General features: G+C 43.0%; 1 protein-coding gene across 1 annotated transcript in view; it reads left to right on the forward strand.

Moving 5' to 3' along the window:
- Positions 1–16,812, forward strand: part of LOC124227056 (collagen alpha-4(VI) chain-like) — an 86,153-nt gene that overhangs the window by 7,064 nt on the left and 62,277 nt on the right. Inside the window, exons 3-9 of the mRNA XM_046640992.1 lie at positions 882–1,469; positions 2,159–2,764; positions 5,709–6,338; positions 9,780–10,325; positions 10,682–11,236; positions 14,709–15,043; positions 16,068–16,146. Coding sequence (XP_046496948.1) covers positions 882–1,469; positions 2,159–2,764; positions 5,709–6,338; positions 9,780–10,325; positions 10,682–11,236; positions 14,709–15,043; positions 16,068–16,146 — 3,339 coding nt within the window. The remainder of the gene's footprint in view (positions 1–881; positions 1,470–2,158; positions 2,765–5,708; positions 6,339–9,779; positions 10,326–10,681; positions 11,237–14,708; positions 15,044–16,067; positions 16,147–16,812) is intronic.

Below are 16,812 nucleotides of genomic sequence, written 5' to 3' on the forward strand. Positions count from 1 at the left end.
TTACAGAAGAGCTCCCAAAGGTGGTTGATAAGGATGTGAAGGATGCAAGACAGAAAAAGTAGAGGAAAGTAAGGAAGGGTGTGATCTCAGGCAAAAGTTCCAAACAGAGTAGTTTTAGCTTGATCTTACAGGAGTTCTCAGGAGCATAAGTTATGCCTCAGGGTTGTCTTGACCTAAGGCAAGGAGATAGGCTTTTATATATTGCAGGCAAAGCAGCTCCAGTAGCCAAAGAGAAATCCTCCAAAGATCAGTGTGCAGAAATGGTAAAAAGAAATCCAAAAGGACTTGTGCAGAGTGTTGCTATTGTCTGCTGTGATAGATTATCTTATTTTATCCTTAAAACAACCCTGTGAGAGTATGAGCGCTGGTGTAAAGATTTCAGTGCTGCTGCAGAGAAGAAAATTGAGTCTCAAAGAGGTGAGTGATAAATAGGTCACAGCACTACTAAGTGGGGAGCTACAATGAGATTTACCACGGAACATGGACTACATTCCTGCTCTCTGAGCTGTTGGTGCCAGCACACTCCCAGAGATGAAGTTTATTCCCACTGGAAAGAGGACAGCCCCTTTCTCAGTGTGCTGCTACATTTATAGAAGTGTTTTTCTTCTGAATGCAATTCAGGGGATTGTTCGAGTGGATTTCAAGATTGGAGGTCTCAGTAGAGCAGGTTAGAAGCCTCAGAAGGTGATGGAATGGAGGGAAGGAAGGCACAGGGGATGTTGTTACTTCTCTGAGCACACTGTCATTTAGGGTGTCTAAGGACCACTGACTATAGGCTTCCTGGCATTGCTCTCCTTTCTGTACACCATTTAGCTCCATTGGCTCTAAGAATTTTGAGTGAAAGCCTGCAGACCTCATCCCTTTTGTCCTCTCTCTTACAGCTTGCAGAGAAGCAGTCCTGGCGGACATTGTCTTCCTAGTAGACAGCTCAACCAGCATTGGACCACAGAACTTCCAGAAAGTGAAGAACTTCCTTCGCTCTGTTGTCTTGGGGCTTGACATTGGTAGTGACCAGGTCCAGGTGGGACTTGCTCAGTATAATGACAACATCTACCCAGCCTTTCAGTTGAACCAGTACCCTCTGAAGAGTGTGGTCCTGGAGCAGATCCAGAATCTACCCTACCGTACAGGAGGCACAAACACAGGGAGTGCCCTGGAGTTTATCAGGACCAACTACTTGACTGAGGCAGCTGGAAGCCGGGCCAAGGACAGGGTTCCTCAGATAGTTATCCTGGTGACAGATGGGGAGTCAAACGATGAAGTCCAGGAGGCAGCTGACAGGTTGAAAGAAGATGGAGTTCTTGTGTACGTGGTAGGAGTCAACGTCCAGGATATCCAGGAGTTGCAAAAAATAGCCAGTAAGCCATTTGAGAAGTTTCTCTTCAGCACTGAAAACTTCAACATCCTGCAGGATTTCTCAGGAAGCATTCTTCAGACTCTGTGCTTGGCAGTGGAGGGTGAAATAAAAGGTAAGAAGCTGTGTGAAAACCCACCCTTCCAACCAGGACACCTAATTCCAATGTGAACCAGGATACGTTGAATATAGCGGGAGGGCAGGAGAAGCTGTCCACCACTGCGGGACAAGCTGGGGAGCCTTCCTAGATGAAGAACCATTGGACATGGGGATCGAAGGATAAATGAAGTTCTCATGGGTAGGAAAGAACATGGGTTTTAGAGTCCAGAAGACCTGTTTTTAATCCTACCTTTTCCACATTTTAGTTATGTGAGCATGAATGAGCAGCGTCACTTCTTCACTTCACTTTTCTCATCTGACAATGAAGATAATAATACTTGCTTAGTAAGATGGTTTATGAGGATAAAATCAAATAAAGTGCATAAAAATCTCTAGCACAAAGTGGTGGCTCAGTATGTGTTAACTTCCTTTGCCTCCTCTATTGGTTGAGGAAGAATAATTGGAAGGTGCTTTAGCCTAATAAAGCAGACAACAGTGGCAGCAGAGTGTGAGAGGGAGAAAGCTTCGTGATAGAGTCTCATATGGAGGAGGTGAAAGTATAATCTACACAGTGTTGCATAAATAGAGTACCTCTCCCTCTTCTATTCCCCACACAAACCCCTCCTTGTGTTCCATTTTCGTGAGATCTTGACTTGATTTACTTTCTCCTTTCCTTTTCCTTCCCCCTTCTCTCTTCAATTCCAGAATCCACCCAGGCCTATGCAGATGTGGTTTTTCTTGCTGACACCTCACGGAACACATCATGGACCAGTTTCCAGTGGATGCAGAATTTCATCTCCAGAGTTGTTGGCATGCTGGATGTTGGCAGGGATAAGTACCAGATTGGGCTGGCTCAGTATGGTGATCAAGGTCACACTGAGTTTTTGTTCAATACGTACCAGACCAAGGATGAGATGATTGCTCACATCCACGAACACTTTGTGCTCCGGGGTGGCTCCAGGAGGACAGGCAAAGCTCTGCGATACCTTCATCAGACCTTCTTCCAGGAGGCAGCGGGAAGCCGGTTTCTCCAGGGCATTCCCCAATATGCAGTGGTCATTACCTCAGGCAAATCTGAGGATGAGGTCCAGGATGCTGCACAGACATTGAGGGAAAAAGGCGTGAAAGTCATGTCTGTGGGCGTACAGGACTTTGACAGGAGAGAACTGGAGGGGATGGGGACCCCACCCCTTATTTATGAAATGCAAGGACAAGATGGAGTCAGACAGATGATACATAATGTGAATGCGGTGATTCAAGGGACTGGGCAGCCCGAGTTCAGCACTCAGGCAGAGAAAGAGGCTGCAGTAGGTAAGATTTGGTCTCTAGGTGTGTAAGTCACTGAGAGGTCTGTGCATAATAGAGAAGTCTGGGGAAAGAGCAGAGAAGAGGGTGCATTCTGGATTCTTCAGTTCTGGGACATTAGCACCAGTAGATGAGGAAGAGGAGGATGCCTGGGCTACCTCAGGCACATACCTCGTATTAGTTAACTATGGTCACAATGATGTTGCATAACAAGCCATCCAAAAAGTCAGTGGCTGAACAGAATCATTTATTTTCCCAGATGTGCTGGGGGTCAGCTGATCTTTGTTGGGTTCAACTGAATGGCTTTGCTGATCTTGCTTGGGCTTATTCACAGATTTAGCATTTGGCTGAGGGTTGGCTGATCTACATTTGGCTTTGCTCCGTAACTCTCATCTTCCTGGGATCATCAGGCTAGCATGGGCATATCCTTCCTATGGTAATTGCAGAGGTGCAGCAGGGAAAACCCAATTGTATAAGCACTTTTCAGATTTCTACTTCATCATCTGCTAACATTCCATTGGCCAAAGCAAGTCATATAGCTATGTCATCATCAATGGAGTAAGAAAGTATATTCCACCCATAGAAGTGAGGTGTAGGGAATGAATATTTCTGAGCAATAATCCAAGTTACTCCATACCTTTTCCAGAAGAAGGAGCATTCAGACTTCTCTCCAGAGATTAAATAAAGTCCCTCCTTAAGTTGGTATTCAAGGTGCTCAAGGGAGATGCAAATTGGCATTTTGGGTGGAACAATTCACAGTGTAGTTTTTGTCCTGTGCATTGTTGGGGTTTTAATATCCCTTGTCCCTGCCAGTAGCATCCCTGAATCTTAAGACAATCCAAAACATTGCCATATATTTCCAAATGTCCCCTGGGAATAGGTACCACTGTTGGTTAAGAACCACTGAGTCTTATCTCCTGCCAAGTCCTTTCATATATTATAAGGAGTAGCCTAGATGAACTATTCACCACTTGCTGTATATATGTCAGATGTTTTCACCTCTGTCTCTGCCCTTGAACACACTATACCGTCAGCTTGGAATGCCCACAATCAAAACATTATCCTTCAGTTCTCAAGTTCCCCTTAGCATAGTGTCCCTACAACTAGAATCTTGGTGGAACTTCCAGTTGATCCCCACAAATGGGAGTGACCAATCCTTCCTTTCTCTGAACTATCACAGCTCTGCCCAGACCTCTCAACATCTAGAGCCTGAGGGTACTTGGAATTTTACAGGCATAAAAGACAAACACATGTGAGACAAGAAGAAAATCCAAGCAGAGATAATAAGGAACTAAGAAGCACCTTCTAGACATTACATTAAGTAGAAATAGAGCAAAATGAGGGTATAGTGGAGAACCAGGCCCGGGAGGAATTGCATTGGCCCCTCAATAATGAATGTGATTTTAATATATAGGGAGAAGGGAGGAGGGTACTCTCGGTAGGGGGAAGAGCGTGAGTAAGAGTGTGGAAGTGGGAATGGGCTGAGTGAATGGGGAAGCAAGTGAACAAATGGAGCCAATTGGGGTTGGGAGGAGGGTTTAGAAGTGGTGAGGGATGAGATTGGATTAGGTAGGATGGACCCTGATTATGGAGTCCCAAAGGCACTGGAAAGTAACTGTAAGCTTTTAAGCAGGAAAACATGACATGACCAGAGTGGTCTTTAATGGAGACTTCAGTGGGCAGCCTGGATTCCACATGATACTTCAGACTCTGAAGGACTTTAAGGCTGAGCTGTCATCTGTCTACATAGGGAGGATACCTGGCTCTAGACCAATGGTGGCTCTGACAATAAGGAAAGGGGATGAATCCTGAAGAAAGCTCAAAAGGACAACAATAGCTCTTGGTACCAGTACTAGGTGAAGGAAGGGAGAAGTCAAAGATGCTTGCAGTTCCTAGAGAAGGTGTTTTAGACTTGGCAAAATCATAGGCAACAGCCTCTTTTTAAATTGAGCATTGTTTTGGTTCTTTATAAAAAAGGACCAACAGGGAAATTTCATGACACCAAGAGACCAAAGATAAGTCAAAAGATTATACTGTTGCCCCTATATTCTCTTCTCTAAACTTTGTTCCACAATATTCAGTTGTGTACACATTGGTTTCAACCTTCTGTACATGTGGTTTTGGCTCTCTGCTAGGGAGATTTCTTTTTTTATATATCAAAGCAGATTTGGACCTTTTTTGTATGTGGGCACAGTGGGTTTCCCAACATTAGTTACTGCCTTAAATTGGGAGGGAGGTGTCTGGACTCCTCTCGGAGGGGAGTTTATGCAGTCAGAACTCTGTGACCCCATTTGAGGCAGGTTGAAGGGAAGACTGTTTCATAGCAAAATGAAACGGCCAGTTAGCTCAATTTTTGGTGAAAGATTTTTCATAGGAGCTTGCAACATTTCATGTTACCTCTATTGAAATGACATAAAATTTGTCAGAGAAAGGCACGCGAATTAATAGTCATAATTTGTAATTTCCATTTTTTACCGAGAGAGGAAAAATGATTAAGTCAAGGAAGTTTCAGGCCTATAAAAAAGAATTTGATCCAGGGTTTCCTAGCACTGGAAAACTGAAGAAAAAATTAGTTCAGCAAGACTCAAATGCTTTTAATGGACTTAGATGAATTGAAAAATCATTTTAAAGCACTTGCTTGTGGGTGTTCGTGTATTTACAGATTTTGCAAGTGATGTGAATACTTTTTCATGTGAAGAATTTTGAGATAGGTAGGAACTCTGTGATGCTCTTTGACCATCGTGCCAAATGATGGTCATAAAGGCTTCTACTGAATTCTAAACTGCATTAATATGTTAGTATAATATATATTATTACAATTCATAGTAGTAAATATATTATTACAGTATATAAAATATAGCATAATACAACTTTTATGTACAAAATGAGTGTTGCCTTTATTCCCCTGTTCTCACGCTAAAGCCCTTCTTTCTGTTTTGTTTCTTTACAGTGTGTCCAGTTGCTATCCCAGCTGACTTAGTATTCCTCATTGAGGAATTTAGCAGGGCTGGACGATTGAATTTCCAACAAGTTGTCAATTTCTTGAAGACCACCATCAGCTCTCTAAGCATTCATCCTGATGCTGTGAGAATTGGCTTGGTCTTCTACAGTGAGGAACCACAACTTGAGTTTTCACTGGATACATTTCAGAATTCAGCCAAAGTCTTGGAGCGTTTGGACAAATTAACCTACCAGGGACAAAGAGGAAGGATCAAGACTGGGGCTGCTTTGGATTTCCTAAGAAATGAGGTTTTCATTCAGGAGAAGGGCAGCCGGTCCAAGCAAGGTGTACAGCAGATAGCTGTGGTCATCACGGATGGCTTCTCCCAAGACAATGTGTCCAGACCGGCTTCTCTCCTCCGGAGGGCAGGGGTTACTATCTATGCAGTGGGCACCCAGCTTGCCTCAGAGAGTAAGGACCTGGAGAAGATAGCCTCATATCCTCCTTGGAAGCATGTCATCCTCCTGGAATCATTTTTGCAACTCTCCGTTGTGGGAAGCAAGATTAAGAACCAGCTCTGCCCTGAGATTGTGGGCACAAGGGCTTCCATTTCTAGGATGGGCAATGCCCTGCAAGAAGGTAGGAAGACCTTTCCCAGATTTGATTGTTTTTTAAAATCTTTACTCTGCTGCTCCATTCATTCACCTACTCTACCCTCCATCGAAGAAAAGATTTTGGAGTCAGATCATTGAGAAACAGAAACACAAACTTGTAAAATCCTTATTTTGTCTTGATTCCAAATAGTTCAGAGAATATGAAGTAAAAAGTGAGCGTTCCTCCCTCTTCTGTCTTACCCTCATGCCTTTTAAGAGTTTGATGAAAATATGCGTATGTGTATTTACAGTAAAGCCCTGGGGATCTGAGAATGGATTGACCAAACCTTTAATCACTTAAAGAAGAAAATTATTTCTAAAGAGATAGACACATTCTTGAAATTGGAAAATTTTAACTTAAAGCATAATAAATGAACATTAATTTGGCAATCTTTTGTGTAAGGCCAAGGCTTCTTTGAATATGAGCCCTGCTGATTGGAGTTCCCTATGTTTTCTTCATCAGTCATCCAATATTGTATTTCCTATAATTTCCAGTTTCAGTTTCTTTGAAGTGAGATGAGAACTTAGCCACTTTTGAAACAATCTGAGTATAGAAGTCCTTATTGATTTTTTATGATCTCAAAAATTCAATCTTTGTAGTGCTGTCTAGTACACCAATAATTTCTTTTAAAACACCTTGCCTTTATTGGTTTTTTTCTAAGCAGTTAACCTGATTTTCAGAGACACAATAAACCTGTTTTATTCACACTCATGTCCTATTGATTTGTACCATATTTGATTTGTTGTGTTATTATAATAACAAAACTGCCATAAACAGGCTGGGGACAAACCCACTTTGGTCTTGGTCGGCTTATTCTTCCACTGAGGGGAGCAGAACTGTATGATGTCCTACTGCTCCAGAGGAGGGCTCTGGATGTACTGGAGGAGCATCACTTGTGTGTTACAGAAGGAAGGGAGAACGTCAATTATCTGGTGAGCTATTTAAGAGGAGGTCAGTTAGGAGAGCTCCTACTATACACGTAGTTAAAAAAAAAATACCAGAAAAAACATAATGGTTAAGTATATACACCTTGGAGTCAAACTTCCTGAATTTTAAATCCCAAATTTGCCACTTACTGGCTCTTATAAATATCTGTGTGTCTGTCTACCTACTTGTCTATTTTTGTCTACCTATGCTAGTATTTCTTAGATTCAAATCAGAATTATAGAAAGAAGATGACAGCTTGAAGTGTAGATAATTAACTTAAAAATTCAAGGCTGTGATTATATCATCAGGGGGAAATCACTGAGCTTTCCTTTTTTTTTTCTTAAAACAATCATTAACTGATCCTGTAGTTTCTTGATTACTTGTGCTGAGGTCTAGAGATTTGAAATATCTGAATAAATTCTCCTCTTTCTCTCTGGCCTGTATTTTCAGTCCCTTTCTCTTTTCTGGGAATGGGGAACAAAATTGTTAAATATGAATTTTATTTCCTTGTACATCCCCTGCCTATATTCTGTAGGGGAGAAGAAAACACAACTTACAAACAGTATAAAGAGTTGAGAGTTGATTTCTTTCCCAGACTGCATAGCAGCTAAAAATAAACCTGGAATCAGGAAAATCAGCCCGAAGTCTAGAGTGGTTGGGGGTGGGGTAGCTTAGGTAAATAGAAGTTGGGGCAATTTTACCAGAATTCTGTCCTGGGTGATCATAATGATCATCATATATACCATTTGTTGGTCATTTGCTATGTGTCAGACACTCTGCTAAGAACTTTGTGTATGTAATAGATGTGGATGCATAGCAGCATCCAGCTTGTAAAAAACATTCTCTTTCTCTCCCCTGACTCGCCAAATTTCCATCTGCCAAGATTAGCAGGAACGTGTAGTGCCAGACAATATTCAGGACTCTTGGCTCCTCTGGACACTGTCAGGGCAAAGGCCCTGGGCTGCAGGGGAGCCTCCTCGACCACTGCTGCCCGGGGCTGGCTACAGAGATGGCCCTTCCTGCACAGCGGTCCTTTTCTCAGCCTCAGGCAGCCATCCACCTGTCACCAGTGGGTGCTGGCTTGCTACAAGGTCTGAATTTCTGCCTTCTTTTTCTATAATTTCCCCTCCATTCTCCAAGCATTCAATGAACACTTACCATCGGGGCAGACCACTCCTCTTCGCATCCCTTCCAGTGCCTGCCCCTCTAGGGGAGGGTTGCCAGATAAAACACAGGATGTGCAGTTAAATTTGAATTTCATTCAGATGAACAACAAATACTTTTTCTAGTCTAAGTATGTCCCACATGTTGCGTGTACAAGCTCTTTCCAAATGAAGGTCTGAGCAAGGGAGCCCAGTGCCTGCCTCAGACCGTTTCCCTCTCAACCAGGAAGCATGAAAAGGCTTTTGATCCTTCCCTGAGTCAAGAGAATCCAGAGATTAATAACAAAGACTGGGCTGCCCTTAATGAAAGGGGCAAGGAGAAAACTATGTTTCATTCTTTTTGCGAAATCTGCTATGTGACAAAAATAGAACACTGGATGATCTTAACGGTGAATTTTTAATACTCAGCTCGGCTGTGTTTCCCTGACCTTATTTCATCCTCACAATAAACTTACTGAGTAGGTGTTAAGATTCTTGTTTGACAGATGAGGCAATTGAGATGCAAAGGGACAAGCCGGCTGGTAAGTGGTGGAGACAGGATCTAAATGCAGAGCCATTTGCCCTTTGGAGTCTAGGCCTTAATACAAAGCGATTCATATGAGAAAGCCTCAGTTAAAACAGAAAGTTTTAAATTAATTAAACTAAGTTAAATTTCAGAAAATGCAGTCTTTTGCCCATGTATTTAAAAAGTGTGACTTGCGTGGGAAGCAGGAATATTGGATCCTGAGACATTTCGTAGCTTCAGATATGCTCTGATGTTTTACTCTTAGCTTGTTCTAAACTTCCTCATTTGAGAAATGTCAAGTAATATTTACTTCATGTTTTAAGTGAGGTTCTTCAGAAACAGACTCTGAGATAAGGATTTGGATGCAAGTGATTATTTGGGAGGTGACCCCAGGGGACACTGCTGGGGGAGTGGAGATGCGAGAGAGGAAGGGAAGACAGCCAATACAGGCTGAGTTAGCATGAGCAGGTTATTGTAGGTTATTGTGGGCAACTGGGTCTCAGTTCTGCTGGGGCCTCAGGGAAACTATGCAGAACTCACCTCCCAAAGGGCAAGGAAGCTGGGGTGTTTATCCATCAACCCCTGTCAATCATTGGTTGGTGGTTGCTCCCAAATTCACTCCCAGGTATTCTGGCCTGCCCAGTGTATGGGCTGATCAAGCTCCTGGCCAGACAATAGCCTTGGGCAGAGTCACAGGTGCTTTCGGTAGAAAGCTATTGGTTCTCAATGGAACAATGAGTGCTGCGGGGGTGTGGATGCAGATCAGGATCAACAGCTTTGGCTGTGCCGTCTCACACTCTGTTCTAATGGGTTGCTCTTCTTATTGCCTAGGCTGTGTGCACATTGAGAAGGCAGATATTTACTTCCTTATAGATGGATCTGGCAGCATCAATCAAGAAGATTTTCTTGAAATGAAGGCATTCATGAAAGGGGTGATAAACGAGTTCCATATAGGACCTGACAGAGTACGGTTTGGAGTTGTTCAGTACTCAGATGGAATTAATAGTCAAATTATCCTCAGCCAGTATTCCAGTGCAGCAAGGATGAAGGTAGCCATTGATGGCATCCAGCAGAGGGGAGGCGGCACCATGACAGGTCGGGCCTTGAGTAATATGGCTCGAGTCTTTGCAGACACTGCTCGCAGCAATGTACCTTGGTATCTCTTAGTCATCACTGATGGTAAATCTGCGGATCCGGTGGCTGAAGCTGCAGAGGCACTGAGGGGAGATGGAGTCATCATTTACGCTATTGGAGTCAGAGATGCTAACACTATTCAACTTAAGGAGATAGCTAAAGACAAGATGTTTTTCGTGCATGAGTTTGACTCCTTGAAGTCCATTCAACAAGAAGTGGTACGGGATGTCTGCTCCTCAGAGAGTAAGAACTTTTTTCTTTAATCTTTCTCTCCAAGTATATATGTCTAATCTATTTGAATAGGTTTCATTCTCGAAGTGTGGATTCACTGATCCAAAAGTGAATATTGGACACAGAGTGACCATGGCCTAGTATGAACCAAGCCGGTCAAACTTTATGTCTTTATCATACAGCTGTGTCTTATTTTGAGACTGGTTTGTGCTGGGTCACAGAAAATTTATTTGATTGACTTCCTCTTTGACCCCCTGTAAAAATATTTTCATGTTGTGTATATGTCACCCCAGACTGTCCCTGGGGCCTTGTAATTAATTGGTTTCAGGCTCTGAGTGAATGTTCTGTTCTGCTCCTTTTTCCCACAGCCTGTAAGAAAAGGAAAGCTGACATTATCTTCCTGATAGATGGTTCAGAATCCATCTCCCCAAAAGACTTTGAAAAGATGAAGGCATTCATGAAGAGGATGGTGAGCCAATCCAATATAGGTGCTGATGAAATTCAGATTGGCCTTTTGCAGTTCAGCTCAAGCCCCCAGGAAGAATTCAGGCTCAACCAATACTTCTCAAACGTGGATATTCAGCGAGCCATCGAGAATGTTCAGCAAATCTATCATGGCACCTACACTGGGAAAGCCCTTGATTTCACTCTGCCCTTTTTTGACAGTTCAAGAGGAGGGAGACCCAGTGTTCCTCAGTATTTGATTGTGATCACCGATGGGGTGGCCCGGGATGATGTAGCCGTACCCGCTAAGGCTCTCAGGGACAGAAATGTAATTATTTTTGCCATTGGGGTGGGAGAAGCCAAAAACTCTCAGCTCTTGGAGATTACCAATGACCAGGACAAAGTGTACTATGAAGAAAAATTTGAGTCCTTGCAGAACCTGGAGAAGGAAATTCTTTATAAGGTCTGCACTCCACAAGGTGAGTGACAGAGGGTTTGTTATTTGATCCATAAGCCCGTCATAGATGTCAGGGACACTGTTGGCTCTCTCAATGAAACAAAACTGATCCTTCCAGTTGGAGGAGTGAGGGAGGGTCACTGTGTGGGGAGGACATCTGGCCTGAACTCCTGATGCTGTGACTTACCTTCCCCTGGGGATTCTTTTAATCATTCCCACGGCTGTCGCCACTCTGGACTCCAGAGGCCCAAAACTTCTCAGAACTCTGTCTCTCGAAAGTCCTCCCTTTCTTCTTTGTAGATAGATGAAACCGGAGTGGAATGTGTAAACACAACTTACTGAAGATTTGGGCATATCGAAAGGGAAAACGAAGCAGAGAGTATCAGTCAGACAGGCTGTCTTATGAGATAGAACACACTGTCTTTTCTCTGTGGCTCTGTACAGGGGTCTTCTCTCTATGTTGTTGCCAATCTGCTCCCATACGACTGAGGTCATCCTCAGTCCTGTTTTATCTCCTCAGGCTTTCATCCCAAACAGCAAGGCCCAGAGACAAGGGTTCCTCCTCCTGACAGCCTAGGTCTGCTCTTCTGCTCTTTTCCTGAGTCCTGCCTTTCAGTGGGTGATCGACCCAAGGTCTTCATGGATGAACCCACATCTCCCCCACAAGTGGTGAGATTCTGTGGCACAACTACGTTATGAGCAGAATAGCTAAAGTTTAGATAGTGCTTTCTTGTGCCAAGGGTTGTTCCAAGGGCTTCCAGATATTAAAACATTTAATCTTCACAAAACCCTATGAAATAAATATTATTTAACAGATGAGGAAACCAAGGCACAGCAAAGTCAGATTATTTGGCCCAAGCTGAGATCTGAACCTGAGGCAGTCTGGGTCTACAGTCTGTGTAGTAAATGCTGTCCTATATTGCCTTTTGGTATAGTACAGTAGAGCATAGCGGGGACTCTGAAACTTTAACGTGCATTTGAATCACCTGGAGATCTCGTTAAAATGCAGATGCTGATTCAGTAGCTTGAGGTGGGGTTCTGCATTTCTATGAAGCTCCCAGGTGATGCTGATCCTGCTTGTCCTCAGAGCACACTTTGAGTAGGAGGGTAGTATAGTATGGTATGGTGTGGTGTGGTGTAGTATAGTGAGGTATAATGAAGCATAGTATAGTATAGAAGTATAAAATAGTATAGTATAGTATACTATACTATATATCGTATAGACGAGTATATAACGGAACCCATAAAGCCTAATATTTCTAAATCAGCCCCATGGGAAGCAGATGCTATTATTATGATACCCAATTTCCAGATCAGAAAAACAAGAGAGAGGGTAAGAAACACAGATGGGAAATAGTGGCAGCAGAGTTTGAACTTCCCTGTAGCTTAGTGTCAAAAGCCTGAGCCAATTTTCTGGATTATTAAATCAATATTTTTGCTTATACCATTTAAAGAGTATCACTACTTTGCAGCGTCCTTGGTGAATTCAGAAATCAATTGAGGGCCAGCCTTGTGGCTAGTGGTTAAGTCTGGCCTGCTCTGCTTTGGTGGCCCGGGTTTGGTTCCTAGGCGTGGACCTACACCACTCATTGGGGGCCATGCTGTGGCAGGAACCCACATACAAAATGGCAATGGATGTTAGCTCAGGGCAAGTTTCCTCAGCAAAAAAAAAAAAAAAAAAAAAAAAAAAAATCAATTGAAAAGGAAAGAATACATGTGTAAAATTAGTTTTTAAATAAGCATGGATTATGGGATATCCTGCATTAGGCAGTTCAGATTCTTCAGGGATCAAAGTCTCATTTTTTTGTTTATAGGCACCTGGGTATTATCCTGGGAGAAGAGAAGAGATATAGGATTCCAGCTTCTCTTTTCAGTTCATTTTGCTCCATGTAGTAAATTAGGATTTATATTTATCTTTGTCTTTTAACATTTTTGATAAAATTAGCTGGGTACATTAATAGTGGCTTGAACCTAATTAATTCTAGAATTCTAGAATAGTAAAGCTGAATTATAAAAACTTCAGAAGTTATCTGGCAATGTTCAACCCTCTCCACTACAAAATAAACCCAGCTGACAAAGTTCCTGGGGAAAATGTAGATTAGAAATGTTGGAATAATACACTATACTACAAAAAGGAAATTCCTTTTTTTCTGAAATTAGATCCGATATAGAAATGAGATTTACATCTGTGAAAACTCCTTTTGGTGAATTTCAATTAGAGATTTAAAAAATTAAAACAAAGCCAAGATGTTTTACATGAAAGGAGAGGAGGAAGTCATTTTCTGTCTTGGCAATTCCAGAAACGTATCTGGCCAGCTAGCATGGAGTATAATATGTCGAGGATTGAAAACTCACAGCTCAGCCATGACTCTCAGGTCCCTGAGAAAGTTTAAGCCACCATCCATGACCTTTTTCATTAGTGAAGAGTCTAGTATTTACTTATTTTCCTCAAAATTGCCCACCCCCAATAGCTGCAGTTTTATTTTTATTAATTCTGAGCCAAATAGTCCAATGAGTGCTGGTCTAAGGAGAAAATGTCCACATGTCCTGGCTTGCCCTGGAGAGTCCCAAGCTATGCTTTTTGTCTAGAAGTAGTTAATAATTGTGGCCCTTTTATAATTGACATTTAAGTCATTGACATTTTAAGTCATTCATCTAGATTCTAATGCAGGTGTGTCTGTGACAATCAACTTTTGCCTCCTCAGTGGAATTTTGTGGATGGCCTTATTATTCACCTGTGAGAGGGTGGGTGTAGTCTGAAAGATCAATGGGCCTTCAGATTCTGGCTGTACCCTTCTGTGAAGGCTTAAAAGTTTTCAAGTAGAAGAAACAGAAATTGAGCGTGATTTTCAGTCTTGATCTTTTCTGATATGGTTTCCTGAAACAAGGTCTATGTGTGGGTGGCGAATGAGGAAGGAAACTTCCAGAGGAGAAGGAAATAGTACAGCTAGAGCTGAAAGAAACTCAAGGCTCATTTATATTTCTTTCTTCATTCATTTGTCAAACATGTGATGAGCTTCTGTATTAGGCATGGGAAAAGTAAGATGACATAGTCCCTACTATGAAGGAATCTTTATTTAGTGGGAGAGAAGGTCAAGTAAAGTAACAACGGACATGCAGGGGCATTTAATAACTTGATTGAAGCGCTAGGGACATGAGTCAGACAGGCTTTGAGAGGGGGTTACGTGACCTGCTCCTCGAAGGACGTGTATGAGTTAACCAGACTGGGGTGGAGGGGGCGGGATAGGACACTCCAGGTAGAGGGAATAGAATCTGCAGCAGCGTAGAGGTATGAAACAGTATTTATTATATCAGTTAGCTTTGGCTGTGTAACAAACCATCCCCCCCCAATTAAACAACAACCATTATTTAGTTTGCACTTCTGTGGGTTGGCTGGGGGTTCTTCTTTTAGGGCCAGCTTGGTTGATATCTTCTGGGCTTGGTTGTGCCTCTATAGCTGACTAATTTGATTTACTTCTCTTCCACTTTCAAAGGATGCAACGTAGAGTTGTCTGTAGGAATTGATATCTCCTCCCCCACAAGGCAAGTTCAGCAGAAGCTTCAAAGGTTGCTGCCACAGCTGATGCAACAGCTGGCCTTGCTTTCCAACATCAGCTGTAGCGTTTCTGGGCAGTTCAACATGATGTTCCGCTATTTGGTTCCTGGCCCAAATGGGCAGCTTATCTTTGACTCAGGCTTTGAGAAGTACAATGATGAGATCATTCAGAAGTTCTTGGTTCATCAGGCTGCCAAGAGCAGCCATTTGGATGTGGATTTTTTGCAGTCCCTGGGAGATAATTCTATTCGCCTCTCTTCTGCTAAAGTGAAGGTAATAAATGCCGAGAATCCATGTCATGGGGGCCATTGGGCAGGGTTGGAGGGATAATGCTTTTGTGACTGAGGCCAAGGAAACTGTTCTTCATTGGAGATCCTACATAGTCTTACCCAGAAAAGACCAACAAGAGAAGTGTTGTCATTCAATCAACAAATGTTTACTAAGCCCTAGAGGCTCTGTGCTGAATGATGCCAGTAGGCATAAAAGGATAAAGACCTTGCTCTCAAGTTGCCCACAGTTTAGTGATCCAGAGTCTTCCACTGAAGAAATTCATTCCAAGACAGCTTGGAAGATATTTTAAGACTCCTTAGCTCCTATGGTCACTCATTGCCATGTAGAGTAGAGCCATATTTTTCTAGCCAGCAGTTTGAACCATCTTTAGTGACAGCTAATGACTGGCTAGCGTAGCCCATCTCCTCCCTTGCTGGTGCCCCAGAATTATACACCCACAGAAGTCCACAGAGCTGGAAAGATCTCATGTGATGTCTGTTAAGGAATGACATCCCCAAACTTTGACAGTTACATTTAGTTTTCCCTTCGATCATACATCCAATGGATTTATTTCTTGACTAATGTAATTCACTTTTTAAATTAAATTTTTCTATGACTAACAGTGACAGATTGTAATTGTAGAAAATACAATAAAATTTTGGTATTTTTGCATTGATAAAGATGAATATTGTAAGATAAAGATAGAACGCCTTTTTGGAAGGTATTTTTAGGTGAACACATTAAGCTGGTTCAAATTCTTTTTTTGGGGGGGGTGGGGAGGTTGAAGTAAAAGTGAATGGGTAATAAAAGAACAAGTAAATGAAGGGGTAAAAATGAAGAGGGTGAAAGGCGGGATACAACCAGAAAAGCTAAGCTTACTCTTGTATTTTTAAGAAATGTGTAATTTATAACAGCCATGTTTCCCATCCCCCTTCCCCTCTCCGTCTCCTTCCTTCCTTCCTCACTCCCTCCGCCCTTCCCCCTCCATCTCCCCTTCCTCCATCCCCCTCTCTCTCATAAACAATAGGTCCTCTTAGTGTTTACAGATGGACTGGATGATGATTTAGAGAGACTGAAGAAAACATCGGAGCTTCTCCGCAGCAAAGGTAGGTACAATGAGTTGCCCTGCGTGGGCCTCGCTCCTCCCACAGGGGCTGAGATACTCTTTCAGATTTCCCGATGCACTGGACTCCATTAAGCCTCCTGTATGCTAACCCAGGTGGTTGGAGCTCAGTGCCCCTGAGGCTGATGCCCAGTCTCCCTCTTTGTACAAAGCAGGGGGCTCTTCAGGGCTGAGAGACCCCAGGGCCCCATATCCCTGACACTGACCAAGGGTCTTTCTGACAGAGACAGGACTGACCAATTACCACCCTGGCATCTGCTTTGAGGGTTGAAGGTACAACTCCTCCTTGATGGCCAATGGATGTTGTTTGCTCTTTTAGGCTGCCTAGGGGTTGGTATGTCTCTTTTTCCTAAACTCTGGAGTCAGCCTAAAGCTGAGCCTTGCTCTTTCCACTGCCCTTCCTCCATCCTTTGCTTCCTAATTCTTCCTCCTTTTCCATCTCCAAGGCCTGCTAGTCTATATGGCATCCTTGTGAAATTAGGAAAAGATGCCCAGTGCTCTGGGTGGAAGCAACTCCTTCACCTGGCTCCGTGAGCGGCGTGCTGGCTGGATTTCGGTGCCCGCCAGCTCCCTCAGCTGGGTTCTTGGGCAGCACCACCTGTACGACTGTGAGTGGTTGCTCTGGCTGTTCCCATTTTGTGCCACAGTA

The sequence above is a fragment of the Equus quagga genome, chromosome 1, assembly GCF_021613505.1.
Source record: "Equus quagga isolate Etosha38 chromosome 1, UCLA_HA_Equagga_1.0, whole genome shotgun sequence".
Classification (NCBI taxonomy): Eukaryota; Metazoa; Chordata; class Mammalia; order Perissodactyla; family Equidae; genus Equus; species Equus quagga.